Source organism: Linepithema humile, chromosome 1 (assembly GCF_040581485.1).
Source record: "Linepithema humile isolate Giens D197 chromosome 1, Lhum_UNIL_v1.0, whole genome shotgun sequence".
In the NCBI taxonomy this organism is placed as follows: domain Eukaryota; kingdom Metazoa; phylum Arthropoda; class Insecta; order Hymenoptera; family Formicidae; genus Linepithema; species Linepithema humile.
Genome location: NC_090128.1, coordinates 33,921,351 through 33,941,176, shown reverse-complemented (window position 1 = coordinate 33,941,176; position 19,826 = coordinate 33,921,351). Strand labels below are relative to the sequence as shown.

The 19,826-nt window shown below is 28.0% G+C and overlaps 1 protein-coding gene across 2 annotated transcripts; it reads right to left on the bottom strand.

Moving 5' to 3' along the window:
• Positions 1-94: 94 nt before the first annotated feature.
• On the bottom strand, positions 95-18,575 carry LOC105669638 (very long chain fatty acid elongase AAEL008004-like). Of its 2 annotated transcripts, XM_067349505.1 has the most exons (9): positions 18,244-18,575; positions 17,847-18,152; positions 14,714-17,762; positions 8,988-9,071; positions 2,561-2,751; positions 2,109-2,201; positions 1,636-1,692; positions 1,170-1,412; positions 95-840 (listed from the first exon to the last, which is right to left on the bottom strand). In XM_067349505.1, the coding sequence occupies exons 4-9, from the start codon at positions 9,046-9,048 to the stop codon at positions 682-684; spliced, it is 804 nt and encodes a 267-aa protein (XP_067205606.1). In that variant the 5' UTR covers positions 9,049-9,071; positions 14,714-17,762; positions 17,847-18,152; positions 18,244-18,575; the 3' UTR covers positions 95-681. The 2 variants fall into 2 exon arrangements, with proteins under 2 accessions (XP_067205606.1, XP_067205603.1); XM_067349502.1 differs by having other exon boundaries at positions 17,847-18,575.
• Between the last annotated feature and the right edge of the window lie 1,251 nt (positions 18,576-19,826).

Here is a 19,826-nt window from a genome sequence, read left to right as displayed (position 1 = left end):
TATACAAAAAATTCCTTCTAAGAGTTAAAAATTTTAGTAATATACTTTATTTAAAAAAAAAGGAACTTTTTAACACGTTGCATATTATAGCATGGTAAAGTTAAAATAGCCCATTATTATAACTTTGATCTTGAATTTCTCAAAATTGTGACGTGATGGAGCATCATTACGAGCGGCATTGTATTAAAAAAACTTATTAAAGAAGATGCCTAACATATATATTCATGTGTTCGAAAAATGCTATTTTTTGTAGAACCTTGTTATATGAGTTATAATTTTTAGAACGTGTTATATGCGTTATATGCGTTAACTGTCTTATGTGTTATAATTTTTAGAAGAATTTCGGCGATAATGTTTGAAATACATGTAATTACAATGAAATAGGAATTCAAGTAAACACATGTTTTAAAGCATAAAGCATAAAAATGTATCGTTTATTTTGTAGATATTTCTATACACAGATTTCTTACGTTATTTTATTTTTATCATAAAAATTGATGACATTTGAAAGCTGCTGCTGCACTACAAACTGCAATCTTCTTGTTGTATGTTCTTATGTTAATTTTTTTTTTTACTAATTTAAAAATATTAAAAATTACTTATTTAAAATTCGCTTATTTAAAAATTCAATCATACGTTAGCTCGATTGAATTTATTTGTATTTATTAAATTTTGGCGAAATTAAGCCGTTTTTGTCTTATAGGTCTTTTGAAAGAAATTGCTGAACAGATAGATAAATATGACAAAAACTATTAGGAAAAAATACGTTAGAGCCTTTGGCATTCGGCAGTCCAGAGCCAACGTTGCTATTAGATAAAAACATAGCATTCCAAAGTGCGTCTAAAATTTGATAAAGAATTTTAATTATTACATTTGAATCATTATATTATAATAAATCTATGTATAATTGTCATGTTCCTTCCAATTTTTTTGTATTAAATAAACAAATATTATAAAATTATATTAAGCACACTAATTGAAAAAAATAGCTGAGAATAATAAAATAAAACATTTAAAAATAATGTCGACATTAAATTCGATTATTAAGTTGTAGAAATGTAATCGCGTATTGAAAAAAATTGACGAGAATTAATTCAATGTCAATTGACAGAAATAAGATTCTAATAATCTGTATAAATTATTTTGGCAGTATAATGCTTTATAATTACCAACTGAATATAGGTCATATATTTCTTCCACCAAATGTACTTTTTGTATTTCGAGCCAAGCGCGGCAATGAAATAATAACTGTACATAATAATGTGAACGACGGTATTCAAAAAAGCTATTACGGGACCTTGTTCACCAGGCAGCAATTTCAAAAAGCACCACGAAATAAAGACCGTTGCTGTGTGGTGATAAATGTGTAGGAAAGTCAGTTGATTCTGTTTCTTTCTCAACACCATAAATACCTTCAAAAAGTAGAGAAAAAAATAAACATTATTAGTTACATTTTTTAATAGATTTTTTTTTCTTACTTTACTCAACTTTATTTATATTACTATACATAAGAATAACTATTTTATTGACTATCATAATGATTAATTCATCTGCATTAATTTTATTGTGTATATACATATGTACATATGTATTTATAATATTAATATGTTATATAATATGCATACATTTGCTTACCGTATCTAGAAGCTCGGTGATCTTTGCAAAGAAATACCACCACCCACATCGTGACATCTGAACATTCAAAATATACCGACATAAAATTCGATTTATGAATCACCGACATAAAATTCGATCTATTTTTAGCAAAATTACTTCTTTGAGAAACACATCCCAGGGAGAACAACAGGTTTAAGAAACGTTTAATAGACGTCTATTGGACGTTTCTTTGACCTGTTGTTCTCCCTGGGATATAGTTGAATTTGCTTGGTTATCATGTAAACAGAAATAAACTACCTTAACACTGTTTAATATCCAAATGATCATGATCAATTTTGCCAAAAAAATTACGCTAAACAAAAAAGTATCTCCTAATTAGATAAAATAAATTTAAGCATATGGATCGAATTTTGTGCCGGTGAGGGTATGACACACAACATTACAAACTTATCGTAAATAATTATTGTAAAAATTAAAAAAAAATGCTTTACCGCTATTGGTATGTATCTTCTTTGTGACAAAGATAAACGGTAAACATCATTACATCCGTGAAAAGAAAATAATCGAATATTAAGATCTAAAAGCTGAAATCAATGAAATTTTTTACTACACATTAAATTATTCTAGTTGATTTCTTTACATTCAGTTTTATATATATTTAAATTTAGATAGTTATGTCAAAACGTTAACTTCAATTAATTAATTTTTATAAAAGTGTTAAATTAATAAATATATATTATTATATTCTCTAGTCATTTACACAATAATTGTACTATTTAATACTTATTTTGAAGCTTTCACGATTCACATATCAAATGCTAAAGTAATCGTTTTTTGAAAATGAAATAATAGAAAGTGAACAAAGTACATATTGTAACACGTTTTTCACTGTTTAATATTAAACATTAACAGATTTCACGCAGAACCACAATATTATACTTACCAAAAACGTTAACCAGATACTAAGAACTACTTGAAATCCATTATAAAAAATCATAGCTGTTTTTAGGTCGAAAGCTGGTCGTTGTTCCATCATTTTAGGTCCAAATTTTATTGCAAAAATTAGATACGTCACAATAATGTATAAAATAGGATATGACGATCCCATTAGAGGCCATGTGTCCATTAGAGGATCTGCGTCGGAAAACGAAATATAATTTGTCTATTTCTTACGAAAATTCGTAAAATACGTTTATTGCCTAAACAATTTTTAAATTCAATTCAATGTTAGAAGAAAAAAACGTCAATCTCGAAGCGTCAATCTCGTTTGAAAAACTAAACTAATTCCGAGCACTGATTTAATTAATAGCAGCCTATAGCTATATTTTATAAACTATAATTTATTTCTAGAATTAAAATTCGTAAAGCCAGTGATACATTTCAAGCGCACACGGAATATCTATGGTCTAATATAAAGAAAAAAGAAAGAATCAAAATCTCATATCTATAATCACGGAAGCGTGACGTATCGGTTCTCACTTGTATGTACCGAGCAGCGTACAGCACCGTGTGGTGCTAACCTGCTCGAACTTGAATCACTGCTTATAGCTGTGGTCAGGAAATAATTATTGTAAAAAGTAAAAAAAAAAGTGTTTTACTGCCGTTCGTAGATAGCTTTTTGTGACGAAGATAAACGATAGACATTATTACATCCGTAAATAAAAAAAAATCGAATACCGCACTCTACCCGTACACGAGCGTTGGCACGAATATTACATCCTATATATGTATATATATATATATATATATATATATATATATATATATATATACATTATAATAATTATTTATTTAAATTAAGTACATCTAATTTTAGTAAATATGTTTAGTAAATATAATTTTAGTAAATATATTTACTAAAATTAGATATACTTAATTTAAATAAATAATGTTTATAATATAAAACTTCTCACATAGACTATAGTAAATAATGCATTAAAATTAGAGAGAAAATAATTTCTTGTTAAAAAATTTACTTAAATCAAATTCAGGTTTAGTATATTACAGTGCAATAATGTTCGTGAACCTAGCATATCATTTTCCAGCAGATAAAAAATAAAAGAGAGTTCTTGTCGCATGCAGTCGAGTTCTATAGTTCCTTATAGTTTTTAGTAATAGTTCTGGTGATTTTATCCAAAAAAACACCAATCGAAAAAATGATCTGCTAACTTCCCGTAGCAGATCATTTTCTAGCAAATCAAAAATAAAAGAGAGTTCTTGTCGCATGCAGTCGAGTTCTATAGTTCCTGATAGTTTTTAATGATAGTTCTGGTGATTTTATAAAAAAAAACACTGATCGAAAAAAATGATCTGCTACGGAAAGTTAGCAGATAAAAAATAGAGGACACTGAACATATATGTGATATGCTGGCCGTATATTGATAGTTCTGTTGATAATTAAAGAGTTTTCGTGAAGTTCTGAGCTAGTACATTGCTTTTCCAAAGAGTTCTGACGACTAAAATAATTAGAAAATTTTTTAACAATTATTTTACCCGAAAAACACGCATTTTTGTACATATATGTGATATGCTGGCCGCATATTGATAGTTCTGCTAAAAATTAGACATTTCTCTTCTAGTTCTGGGCGAGTACATTGCTTTTCCAAAGAGTTCTGACGACTAAAATAATTAGAAAATTTTTTAAACAATTATTTTACTCGAAAAACACGCATTTTTGAGCATATGTGTGATATGCTGGCCGTATATTGATAGTTCTGTTAATAATTAAAAAGTTTTCGTGTAGTTCTGGGCGAGTACATTGCTTTTTCAAAGAGTTCTGACGACTAAAATAATTAGAAAAGTTTTTAAACAATTATTTTACCCGAAAAACACGCATTTTTGAGCATATGTGTGATATGCTGGCCGTATATTGATAGTTCTGTTAATAATTAAAGAGTTTTCGTGTAGTTCTGGGCGAGTACATTGCTTTTTCAAAGAGTTCTGACGACTAAAATAATTAGAAAAGTTTTTAAACAATTATTTTACCCGAAAAACACGCATTTTTGAGTATATGTGTGATATGCTGGCCGTATATTGATAGTTCTGTTAATAATTAAAGAGTTTTCGTGTAGTTCTGGGCAAGTACATTGCTTTTCCAAAGAGTTCTGACGACTAAAATAATTAAAAAATTTTTTAAACGATTAATTTACCCGAAAAACGCGCATTTTTGAGCATATGTGTGATATGCTGGCCGCATATTGATAGTTCTGCTAAAAATTAGACAGTTCTCTTCTAGTTCTGGGCAAGTACATTGCTTTTCCAAAGAGTTCTGACGACTAAAATAATTAGAAAATTTTTTATATAATTTTATATAATTTTATATAATTATATAATTTTATATAATTATATAATTTTATATAATAAATTATTGAAAAATAATTACTGTTATACAAATAATTTTTTCATATCCTTGAAGTTTTTCTTCGTACGCCGAGTATATTCACAATCATATAGTAGAGTTCATAAAAGTTGTTAACAATTATTTAAATATTAGAAACCAGAACTTTTCTGAAATGTATAGAAGTATTAAATATATAGTTCAAAAAACCCCCCAATATACAATAACGTATCACAATTACATAAGCGAAAAGATGATAAAAATTGTTAACAATTATTTTTATTACTATTGATGGATATTGTTATTGAGAACTTTCCAATATCAACTACAGCCTCGATACTTATACGTTCAACAACTTGGCGATATAATTTGTTTACTAAATATAATTAATTTTACCCATAAAATTTTATTAGAAATAAAAAGTAATTGTTTAAAAAATTTTCTAATTATTTTAGTCGTCAGAACTCTTTGGAAAAGCAATGTACTTGCTCAGAACTACACGAAAACTCTTTAATTATTAACAGAACTATCAATATACGGCCAGCATATCACACATATACTAAAAAATGCGTGTTTTTCGGGTAAAATAATTGATAAAAAATTTTCTAATTATTTTAGTCGTCAGAACTCTTTGGAAAAGCAATGTACTCGCCCAGAACTAGAAGAGAACTGTCTAATTTTTAGCAGAACTATCAATATGCGGCCAGCATATCACATATATGTACAAAAATGCGTGTTTTTCGGGTAAAATAATTGTTAAAAAATTTTCTAATTATTTTAGTCGTCAGAACTCTTTGGAAAAGCAATGTACTTGCCCAGAATTAGAAGAGAACTATCTAATTTTTAGCAGAACTATCAATATGCGGCCAGCATATCACATATATGTACAAAAATGCGTGTTTTTCGGGTAAAATAATTGTTAAAAAATTTTCTAATTATTTTAGTCGTCAGAACTCTTTGGAAAAGCAATGTACTTGCCCAGAACTGCACGAAAACTCTTTAATTATTAACAGAACTATCAATATACGGCCAGCATATCACACATATACTAAAAAATGCGTGTTTTTCGGGTAAAATAATTGTTAAAAAATTTTCTAATTATTTTAGTCGTCAGAACTCTTTGGAAAAGCAATGTACTCGCCCAGAACTAGAAGAGAACTATCTAATTTTTAGCAGAACTATCAATATGCGGCCAGCATATCACATATATGTACAAAAATGCGTGTTTTTCGGGTAAAATAATTGTTAAAAAATTTTCTAATTATTTTAGTCGTCAGAACTCTTTGGAAAAGCAATGTACTCGCCCAGAACTAGAAGAGAACTGTCTAATTTTTAGCAGAACTATCAATATGCGGCCAGCATATCACATATATGTACAAAAATGCGTGTTTTTCGGGTAAAATAATTGTTAAAAAATTTTCTAATTATTTTAGTCGTCAGAACTCTTTGGAAAAGCAATGTACTTGCCCAGAACTGCACGAAAACTCTTTAATTATTAACAGAACTATCAATATACGGCCAGCATATCACACATATACTAAAAAATGCGTGTTTTTCGGGTAAAATAATTGTTAAAAAATTTTCTAATTATTTTAGTCGTCAGAACTCTTTGGAAAAGCAATGTACTCGCCCAGAACTAGAAGAGAACTATCTAATTTTTAGCAGAACTATCAATATGCGGCCAGCATATCACATATATGTACAAAAATGCGTGTTTTTCGGGTAAAATAATTGTTAAAAAATTTTCTAATTATTTTAGTCGTCAGAACTCTTTGGAAAAGCAATGTACTCGCCCAGAACTAGAAGAGAACTGTCTAATTTTTAGCAGAACTATCAATATGCGGCCAGCATATCACATATATGTACAAAAATGCGTGTTTTTCGGGTAAAATAATTGTTAAAAAATTTTCTAATTATTTTAGTCGTCAGAACTCTTTGGAAAAGCAATGTACTTGCCCAGAACTGCACGAAAACTCTTTAATTATTAACAGAACTATCAATATACGGCCAGCATATCACACATATGCTCAAAAATGCGCGTTTTTCGGGTAAATTAATTGTTTAAAAAATTTTCTAATTATTTTAGTCGTCAGAACTCTTTGGAAAAGCAATGTACTTGCCCAGAACTACACGAAAACTCTTTAATTATTAACAGAACTATCAATATACGGCCAGCATATCACACATATACTCAAAAATGCGTGTTTTTCGGGTAAAATAATTGTTTAAAAAATTTTCTAATTATTTTAGTCGTCAGAACTTTTTGGAAAAGCAATGTACTCGCCCAGAACTAAAACAGAACTGTCTAATTTTTAGCAGAACTATCAATATGCGGCCAGCATATCACATATATGTACAAAAATGCGTGTTTTTCGGGTAAAATAATTGTTAAAAAATTTTCTAATTATTTTAGTCGTCAGAACTCTTTGGAAAAGCAATGTACTGGCTCAGAACTACACGAAAACTCTTTAATTATCAACAGAATTATCAATATACGGCCATCATATCACATATATGTTCAGTGTCCTTTATTTTTTATCTGCTAACTTTCCGTAGCAGATCATTTTTTTCGATCGGTGTTTTTTTTTATAAAATCACCAGAACTATCATTAAAAACTATCAGGAACTATAGAACTCGACTGCATGCGACAAGAACTCTTTTTTATTTTTGATCTGCTAGAAAATGATCTGCTACGGGAAGTTAGCAGATCATTTTTTCGATTGGTGTTTTTTTGGATAAAATCACCAGAACTATTACTAAAAACTATAAGGAACTATAGAACTCGACTGCATGCGACAAGAACTCTCTTTTATTTTTGATCTGCTGGAAAATGATATGCTAGGTTCACGAACATAGTGCAATAGTTGTTGAAATGTAGTGAATAAATTTTGAAAATACTAAATCCAAATTTTTTAATTTTAAAAACAGTGTTTTAATAAATATTTGTTTAAATTCATGTTTCCAAACTTTTAAAAATAATGAATAGTGCACTTATAAAAAAAAATGTTTTCTCAGTACAATTTATTACATTTGAGGAAACATATGCTGAAATAAAGTTAATATATTCAATAATAAGAGAAAGAATATTTTATTTGAAACAAATAAGTTTTTAAATTTTTAAAACGCATTTTTTTACTATCTGTTTTTCTTTCGTTTAAATGTTTTTCTGTATGTTGTTTCGCAAGAATTTTAATGACTGCATTCAGTAGAAAAAGTAGCTTAATAAGCGGTTAGTCATTATTACTTGTGATTGAAATAGTCTTGTAAATCTTTGATAGATTTAGGAAAATAAATCAATTCTCATTTTTATGTTCAAAATCAGTAAGTAGTAAAAAATAAAAGCTATAATTTAGTACATAATAACTATATTGTACAAAATTATTTTTACAAATTAAAAATAGTTTATTTAATAGAAAAATCATTTTCTTAAATTAAATCAATATTATTATAAAATTACTAATTTATAAAAAATAAGATTTATATTTCAATAAATATTGACTAAAATGTACAAAATAATTCTTACAATTAATGATTTTTTACTTAATAAAAAAAGCATTTTCTTGAAATAAATAAATATGATTGGAAAATTACTAATTAGTAAAAAATAAAAATTATATTTCAATAATCATTGATTGTATTATACAAAATACTTGTTATAATTAATAAATAATTTCCTTTATAATAGAATTATGTCTTCAAATAAATACATGTATTTTCTTATTTTAAAAAAATGCGTTCACAGTTGTATGCAAACTAACGATTTACTAAAATTAAGGAAATTTTCTTTTTTTTAGTATATTTTTTTCTCTGTGTACATTTATGATGAAATCAGCAATACATATATTTATAATTAACTTTATTGACATATATTATTTATAAATATACGATTGTAATTCTAATTTAGTTACGATAAAAAAGGAAATTCTAATTCAAATCGTGCATAACAATATTAAATAAATTGCAGAAAATATAATTATTAAAAATATTTAAAAGTAATATTAAAACAGTAAAAAATAATAAACATAAATTTACCTTTAAGGTTTTGCAAAACTTCAGTGTAATTGTTGACTAAATGCTGTAGGAGACTAGCCATGGTAGTAATTGTTCACGTAAAATCTGGTAAAAAAAAAATTTGAAGCGTAAGTACAAAATGTACTTGTTTTACATATCTTTAATGTCTACTATATGCATCAACGATAAATTTAAAAATTTTTTATTTACATTTTTATTTTAATATATTTTTATGTCTAATCTCTCTCTATATATTCTAAATTGCTCTTATTGCATTTTTATTAATAATTTATATTTTTTATTAATATAAATAAATTTTTATAAATTTTTAGATGAAAAAATCGAAGGTTCTTCTTTTCTTTTACTTAATGAAAATGATTTAAAAAATATGGGATTAAAGATGGGTCCAGTAAAAAAAATTTTTAAATTTTTCCAAGATTGTTCTTCTCAGGTAATGTTTTTTATAATTATTCGTATATATTTTATTACAATTTTAATTTTTTTGTAATTTTATAAGCAGATACAACCATTTCAAGTAGATGGAACATATAAAGTAGCAGAAAATGGAGAAATAATATTCTCTTCAGATTTGCCTATGGAATTAGGAACTTCTATAAAAATGAATGTTGGAAGTCCATTTTCCAGCAGTAATGCTTCTTCATCTATATCAGCTATTTCTAGTAAAAATAAGGAATCAACAATATCCAAAAATAATTTTTCGGTAAAAGCACTTATGTTTTTGTAACAAGAAAAGGAGTGTAGAATATACTAATAAAAAAATTATATATTTTAATTCAGCGTTTCAAAACAATTCATGAGACTCTTTTGAAGCATTCTCAAGGTACTAACATTTTGAAAACTATAAATGGCATATTCACAGAAGATGATAGACGAAGCCTCGTGAGGATTTTAACATCCGAGTTAGTAAAAGTTCATGGAGATAATTAGTAAGTTGATTTCTGAGGAATTTTTATTATAATTTGTATTTAAATTTGCATCTTTTCGCAATTGTTCTATAATTATTGTATTTTAGTTATCCACCTGAAGAAGCTAAAATAGCCCTCGCTGAAAATATCGTAAAAGAATTTCCAAAATTACGAGACCATGAAGCAAAGAAAGGATATGTAAGAAATTATCAAAATGTTTTTTTTAACCCTTAATCCCGACTGTTCTTTTCGGCACCTTTAATCCCGATTCATGGGTTGTTTGCGTCTTTGCGTTATTTGGATCAGTAAAAACGCTTTAAAAAAACTGAAAAAATTTATGGAGCTTCTTTCAACCTTCAACTTAAAGTCCCAATCATAATATTTCGATAAAAATTATTTTTTTATATAGTTTGTTATTAAGAAATGGAGGTACGTAAGGAAAAATCACTTGTTCACTTAAAAAATCATAACTTTAAGCCAAATGAAGATATCGACAAAAATAAAAAAAGAAATTAAAGGTAGGAAGAACACCTTTCATAAAAAAAATAGTACAAAAAATTGTATTAAAAAAAAATGCTTAATTTTTGAACCTCAAAATGGCAAAAATTTGGGTACTAAAATTGCGTGTAAAAATGACTAAAATCACGTGTAAAAATAATTTTAATGAATAAATTTGTTGTAAAGTGGGTAAAAATTAATAACAGAACAATGTTTTAGTGTGTGATGATACGTTTAATTGTGATAACAAGATATACAGCATGAAATGCGTATATCATATATACAGGGTGCGTCAGCTAAATCCGGACAAAATTAAATTAGAATTCCTTGCTACGTGTGAATTTAGGAACAAATGATTGTTAATGTTCGCGTTAGTCAAATGTTTGTGTAAAACGTGTATAACCTTTAAAATGTCCGAGTTAATAAAATCAAGTGCGGAATACAATCGAAGAGCGGCGATAATTGAAGCGCTTCGCGCCGGACGTTTAGAAAGGAGGTTTACCTCCGGATTTTAAGGACTGTAATAAAGCCATGGATGGAAACTACGGCCTCCGGGAGGCCGTACATTTTTCAACAAAACGGTGCACCGGCTCACACAAGCCATTTAGTGCAAAATTGGCTTAACGATAACGTGGATGCGTTTTGGTCCAAGGAATTCTGGCCTCCTAATAGTCCGGATTTAAACCCCCTAGATTATTATGTTTGGGGCGTTATTGAAAGAGTGTCTAACAAGTCCAGGCACCCCAATGTGGCAACTCTTCAAGCCGTTATTGAAGCAGCATTCGTTGATTTAGACAAGGAGCAGTTGAAGAGAGCGTGCTCGCGCTTCAGGCAAAGGATTGAAGCGGTGATCGCAGCAAACAGGGGTTATATAGAATAATTGTACTCAGAGAGGATCCCTTAAGCAACGTACAAAAAAATATTTCATAATTTCAAGTTTTTTCTTAGTCTAAAAAGTGTTTTAATAAACAATTTGTTTTGTCCGGATTTAGCTGACGCACCCTGTATATATATATATATATATATATATATGATATACGATATATATATATATCGTATATATATATCGTATATATGAGTCGTCAGATTCAAAATAAAGGACATTTTCCCAAGGCCGCAGAATATTCAGAACTTTTTCTGACGTTCTCGATGCCATTTTTTCAAAAAACTACATAAAAAAATTTTTTCAATTTTTTTTTTGCGTATGCAGACCTTTTTTTTACGATTTTTTGATGATATTAAACGCATAAAAACGAAAAGTAGAAAAAAATTTATCTGCTGATTTGGGCAACGTAATCCCGACTCATGGGTCGTTTGCGTCCGCGGTGAGATTGTTATGCTCACTGTGACGACCTGAGGGGGACTGGCGCGCTGCTATTCCGTAGGCGGATCCTCAGGGGGCATAACTTTTTTTAGGTACGGGATATGGCGCGTTCCGTACCCGTTTTCAAAAATTACAGCACTTTGAAATTTCGCTTGGGTCGAAAACGACCCATGAGTCGGGATTAAGGGTTAAATATTTAATTAAAATGAATTAATCATTGTTTTTTTACAATTTTAAGGAACTTTATTATGATTCAGTTACAAAGAGAGGCTTCATTGAATATCGTCTTTGGACGATGAGAAAACATATTTCACCTACCAAGAAAAAATATGTTCAGGCAGCAATGAAAAGACGAAATGTAAATAAAATATTGTTTTCTGAAGAAAATTTAGATGAGGAACATAATGGTTTACTTCCTGAAAATTTGTATAAAGAAAAGGTATGTAGCAGCAAATAAAAAATTTAATTTTTTTTATCAAATTATTATGTAACTTTTTTATATATTATAATAATTTTTAATATGTTATTGAGAAATAAAAGTTGCATTGTACGAAAGACATTAATTCTATTATGACATTTTCATTAGATTTTATGGATGAAATTTAAAATGCCGTCAAATGCCAATAAGTCTTCTATATCCGAATGTATGAGTATTACAATGAATAACCGAAGAAAATGGATTATGGAAAATGCCGTTTCAATAGATGAAATATGTGATGAATTTCCTCAATTAACTGATTACTCTGGGGAGATGGTAAATAACATAATGCTTTATCTTTACAGCTTAGTTGTATATTGAAAAAGATATTTTAATTATTTTACAAAAATGTATTTATATTTTTGCAGTTTGATGAGGAATTTGAAAGGTTATATAAAGGAGCTTCTGATAAATTCTTAGCAAGATTTGCCCCTTTTTATGTACCAAAAATCCTTATATATTGCAGTACAGCAAGACCAGACTTATTTAAAAAATCAGCTTTTATTTAAGATGGTAAATTTATATTTCATTATAACTCAAGACTCGATACGTGTGGCCATTTTCTTATAGTTTGATTTTGCCTAATACCATTTTTCTTACTTCATTAATCCGCGTATATTCCGAGTGTCAATCGACATATAGATTGCGCGTGGATAGAGATAAAAGGAATAACGCTAAGTATAAACCAAGCTGAAAATGAATTGAAATATGCAACACGTGCCGAATCCTGCTATAATTGAAAATCCTGTTTTCTTTTTTAATTTTAATTTTTTTATAACTTTTAATAGAAATTAAACAATAAAATATTAATTATATATTTATTTTAATTATTATTATTATTATTACAATTTAATTAATAATAATTATATATTCATTTTTTCAATTATATATAATTTTTTATATATTCAGATGCTCTTCGTGCCATAATTCTTCTGGCAGATTTACTTCCTGTATCAAATGCTGTTAGGAAAGGAAAAAGAAAAAGAAAAGGAGCAAGCAAAGAAAATTTATCAAAAGGGGTAAACATTTTTTAAATTTCTTAGTATGGACTGATAATAATCAATATAATAAATATGATTGTTAAAATATATGATTCAAATATTTGGATATTTAATTTCAGAAGAACATTATTGATAAAAGAGAACATAGTGAAATGTATACTGCAACATTTCCAAATCCTTCTTTATTACAGATATGGCCTGTGAGTTTGATTAGTGCATATGAACTTATATATTAATACTTGTGCTAACAAGAAAATCCTTTTTTCAGGAAGGAACAAACATAGAGGCCCAAACTGAGAAACTTAGAAGTGAATCCAAAGGTCCTATTTAGCCCTATATTATTTTAATCAAAGGACAATCTACACAATATTTTATTCAGGCTGATAATTGCACTCTAACTTTGAACAATAACTCGCCTATTATGGCACTTGATTTGTTGTTTAAAACATATTATGTTTTCGATGTGAAGTGTCCAGAAACATTAATTTATTTTTTTAATTTCTTAGAAAACTATTGCTTTAAAATATCCGATAAAGTACAACATGCTTTGGTTTCTTCTATTCATATTAATATTTGCAATATATAACAGTAGATAATATTGCATAATATATCTATTCTATAATATTTTCATGTTTAATTTTAAATTAACTTTATTTTGCTGACATGTTTTTATAATACTTAATTTAAAGTATCGTGAAACTAATATTGTTTTTCTATTTTTGATTGCATTCTAGTAATTTTATAAAATTTATTTCATTATCCGATAAAGTGCAATATGTTTGAATGTCTCTCTCATATTTCTAATATTACATTATATAATATATTGCATAATATATTCTTATTGCATTTATATTCTTGTGTTAGTTCTTAATTGGCTTTATTCTATAAACATTTTGTCTTTAATTTTCAATTTATTTGAAACTCTAAACATATTATTTGATTACTTTGAATTACTTTATAATATATAAAAATTATGTTAATATATAAATTACATTAAATCAACAAATATAAGAATTTTTTGTTTTAATATCAATCCATTATTTTTTTTTCCTTTGTACCACACACCAACATCCAACAAACACTAACTAATAGTAATAATCTTAATATTATAATTTTCTACTTAACAATGTGTAAAGTAACTCAACACATATACATGTTTTACGTTACAGTTAAATTGTTGAATAGAAAATTATAATATTAAGGTTATTAGTGTTAATTAATATTTTTGCTGGGATATTCACTGATTTAAATAACTCACATCACTGATTTTGTTGTTGAAAATCACTGTTTTTAGTAGTTTAATATTACTGATTTGAGCAGTTAATATTATTAACTATTCCTTTCAGTGATATTTTACTGATTTACAGTGCTATACTTATAACTATTATAATAAGTGACTATTGACTGTTTCCCAGTGATAATACACTGATTCACTTTTAGAGAGAATGTTTACTGGAATATTGACTAAAAAGTAAACTTGCAAAAAAAAACGTAAATGCAAATTTCTTATGTGCACTCACCTTTTCTTTAACTTTGCGGATTAGTTTTACAAATTCTGGGATGAAGAACTTTGTGATTATTGCCTCCTCTCAAAATTAAAGAAGCTTAGATACAATTCACTCCGTATGCGTCTTTCTCATCCGTATTGAGATAAACGTCCCTTCAAAAACTGATCGTTAATGAATAAAAAATGCATCTCGAGTTCTCGAGCAATGTTCTTATAAAGGATATTTCTCACGCATGCGCGGTGTAGCACCAATGAATCCGGTGATGTATATGAATCATGTAGGGGGTAATGGCTGTGTTCCGTTTCACGCATATGCGCGCATAATATATAATATACGTAACGTGTACTGTAGATAAATACGCGCATATACGTGAAACGGAACGCAGCCAATGTTGGCGCTGTTGAGCACGTAAAGAGCTGCCTTCTTATTAGTATTCATTATCAGTATTGAAATTTATAATTTACGTTACCTACCTCTACAATTTTAATATTGGTAGTGAATATCAAGACACAGTCAAGCTTAGAGGGTTACAATGGAAAATTTTTTAAAAATATTTAAACAAAAGGCCTGAGAGTACCTTTTTTTCCTAAATTAATATTTTATTGCCAATTCATGATCAATTTTCAGACACATGCGAAAAAAAATATCTAACTTTCTTTCACATGTTTACAATGCAATTGTGATAACAGTATAGTCCTAATCGTTACCTGAAATAAACCGTTTCCAAAAATAAGTCCCAGATAGCACATGACCTTGCCAGCACAAGTATGAGAGAAAGAGACGTTTTATCCCACATAACATCGGACATTCTATGTATATGCATTTTTTCTCCATTATGTGAAAATAATATTCTGTATGTAGAATGTATGTACATTTCATATACATGATTTGAATATACATTATGATACATAATATATATATATCCATTAATGTATTTCGTATGTACATACAGTGCACAATATCAAATACGTGTACATTTCATATTACAAAAAAATATGATATCAGGAAATGGCACCAAGTGGGACTAAGGAACTATGAAAAAACTTGTATATTATTTCTATAAAACTCTTCTATAAAACTCTTGTACATAAAGCTGTCGTATATATAATTAATTATATTATATACTATATTTTATCTTATTTTACATATATTATACTATATATACTATATATATTATTAGATATACTATATATATTATAAAAAAATAAAAAAAATATTTAAAAAATAAAAATATTTATTAAAAAACGCAAAAAAATTTGGCGCTGCTACAGTAAACTACATGTTAATTTCATTACTTTGAGGTGTAGCAGCGTCAAGTTTTTTTGCATTTTTTAATAAATATTTTTATTTTTTAAATATTTTTTTTATTTTTTTATAATATATATAGTATATCTAATAATATATATAGTATATATAGTATAATATATGTAAAATAAGATAAAATATAGTATATAATATAACCCAGATAGCATTTGGATATTCTGACAATGTTCGTAGGATATTTGACCGGGAAATTAATGATATTCTTAGAATATTCAAAACATATCCTGGGATATTCTCACAGTATAATCTGGGAATGACCAAATGTCCGCTATTTTCTGATCCTGAGTATATACTGGCGATATTCGAAAAAAATCCTGGCCATATTCAAGGAATATTCTGGATATATATGGACAATATGCTTAGTATATGCGGAGAATATTCTAAGCATATGGGTAAGGTCACAATGTATGGATTGAATGTCTTTATATAGAATGTGCACATTATATATATATTTTTTTTAATATATATATATATATATATATTAAAAGTAATGTTCTAATAATATGAAGATACTCTGAGATATATTGAAAGAATTTCTTAATATTATTATAACATCCTTAACGCGTATAACATGTTCACATTCTGTAAAAGACATTCAACCCATGCAATGTAGATATGCCGATGCATATCTAATAATAAAAATTAATTACAGTATATTTTTCTATTTATTTATATAATGTAAACATTTAAAATTTAACAATCGTTATACTTTATATATATCGACCATCATAAAATAACATAGTATAGTTTTTCTATTAACGTTGTCATTATAAAACGATTAAAATAAATTATTATCACAATGAGCAAAATTAATGCCGCAACTAAACTTTTCGAGAAAATGCAAAAAAAATGTTAGTAAATTAAATGTCGTTCAAAAAAAAAATTACGGTATACTTGTATGATCTTAACAACTGAGTTTTTTAATTTACTTTTTTTTTATTTTTTGCGCTATTAGCGCGTTCTTTGGCGTGTGCTAGCCAAGTTTTTATTGGTGCAGCAATATCATCCTCGGTTGCACCTGTAAATCGTTTGCCGACCACATCTGGAAATTATATATTATTTAAATAAGCTGTATTAATAAAAAAAAATGGTATTTGGGAAAAGCTATACAACATTATGCACAATTATATGCTAAAAATATGTATGCGGTTTTGCCGAGAATAATTATACATAATTATATGAAATTATGCATAATTATACAAATACTAAATACTATTTTTATTTAGATTGCACGTTTATGCATTATTATTCTGGGCCAAAATTGATGCATATTTGTATAATTATGCAGAATTTTTTTGTCGAGTAGTACAATGAAAAGTAGAAAACTCACACAAAATTGCTTTACAAATACGCAAGTCTGAGAAAACTTCTTTCTTTTTGCCACCAACCCAACTAAATTGTTCTGCCAAGTCGTCGGAAAACAATTTACGCATTAACTGTAGGGACATATGTTTTAATGTCTTTCCACCGGTTTGCAGAAGCTGTTTTATAACTTGACTTCTGAATTCCTTGTTTGTCAAGTTCTCCTCCAATTCCCGTAAATCGCCATCAATAGTTTTGAGAGGGAGATTTATTAGTATATTCTCTTTCTCCTCCTCTAATAGATCATCTTCAAATTTTCGATTCAATGTTGCAAATGATTCCTTCCTAATTGTTTTTATTTCCCTTTGCAAATTCTGTATATCAAACTTTATGTTAGTTAATGATCTCACGACAAAGCGTTGAAACACGTTCACACCTATAATAATTAAAAAGAAATACTTTAAAAATTGTTTCTTTAATAAAAAAAAGATACATTCTAATAAAATATAAGTTTGCTTACTTTGATTATTATTAAATATATGACTTATTGGCGAATAGTCTATCAAAGGAGATGCATTTTCTTTTTGTTGTTCGAATTCGGGAAAATCAAAAATAATATTGTCATCAATATTCAAAGTTGGTTCTGACGTTATTACATTCGTAGCTTGATTTTCAGCTGCATGAGAATGAATGTGACGTACAACGGTACCAGGACTATTTTGATTTCTTGCAAATTCCGTATTTTTTCTTGCATATTTATTCGATAATGTATCCTGCGAATTGATACTTCCGTTATTGGATGCATAACTCGGTTCATTTGGCAATTCTGTAAGGGAGCAAAAACAGAAAAAAACTTATTTCAACATAAAAAACCAGAAAGAAAAGTTTGTTTTAAGAATATAAATAATTCTCTGTACTTTTTTTCGCTGGTATGCTTTGTGAAGTACAAGGAGATTTATTGAAGACTGGTATATCATTTGTTATCTGCGGCGTTGTATCATTTATGGCCAAGCGTTGATTACCATTTTTTATCAAAACAGCTGGAAATTAAAAGGAAATATATTCATCATTTTAGGAATAATGGGAATCTTAACAAGTAATAAATAAAAGACATCTATATTTTATGTTTTTATAATACTACAAAATTGTATAGTATAACTTATGATTGAGGAATCTTGTCACGCAACTTAATAATTTCAAATAAAATTAATAATTAACCTGCGCGCGATTAGTATTTATAAAATTTCTGCATAAATCTGACGAATTTATATTTTTTACTCCGAATTATTTTATTTTACCTTTCTCCTTCTTTGCCTTGTAAATGTTAATAGGAGTCTTTGAATTGATGGTTTGAGGAGGATGGGGAAAAGGGTCTAATTGAACTTCTGTTCCATTGAATTCTTCCTCGTCGCTGCTGCTATTGCTCATTCGTGCTCTCTTTTTTCTAGATCGCTTTAACTTGTCCGCTCTTGCGTCTGAATCGTTATCAAAATCCGTTAATAATTCTGCATCTTTCAGCTTGGCCTTAGCTTTCTCATACGATGCTATAAATAAGAATTAATTATATAAATATTTTATATATATAAAAAATATAAATGCATATTAAATATTAAAGGCTTCCGTTGTTTAAAGGAATTGGCACTTTATATTGTAGTTTGCGAAACGTTATTCTATTGCAGAAATACGCACTTATCACTCGGAAACCAATGCCATAGAAAATATGTGAATATTATTTTAGCAATAAAAAATCTGCGTCAAAGAAGAAGAATGTGCAATATATTGCATAAGTTATTAAGAATTTATACTTACAATCCTTGGCTATTATTTTTATAACTGGAATGTTCGTCCATAATTCCTTAGGTGGTTCCATGTTCCGAATAGCCTTTTCGTAGCGCTGTACATTTGTCAAAGTGGGCCATCGAGCCATTGACATGTCTTCATTTAACCAATTGCTTGGTATTAGTTGCAATCCATCGGAAAACTCGATGACGGCATAATAATCATGTTCCGACGGTGACATTATTTTTGGAGATCTACATTCAAATGGCATTTATATCAGTATGCAATAAAGGAAATACAGCAAAATTGTTTTTTGCAAGTGTAATTTTGACATATTTCATGACAACTTTTTGTAAAGACCATATTTGTAATTCTGATAGAGTATGTACTGCATATATTCCAATTAATGAAGAGTTGCAAGGTTGTTTATAAACGTCATCTCGATGAAGAAATTCTCGTCCTATAATTACGAAACTCTTTAGTTGCAAACAATATGCTATGTTTTCTATAAGAACAATTTTCCCACAACTTAAACCACAGCAGCAATTTGCATTGTTGCCTGCCTTTAGCGTCACATTTCCACGTCTTATACATTTGTATTGGGGGTCACTACAATGTGCAATAAGAGGTCCAGTGTTATGCTTTGATTTGAGATCAACTTTGAATTCAGTTTCCACCGAAGCCTTAATGATAACTGTGTTGTTTTCCATTTCAGCTATTC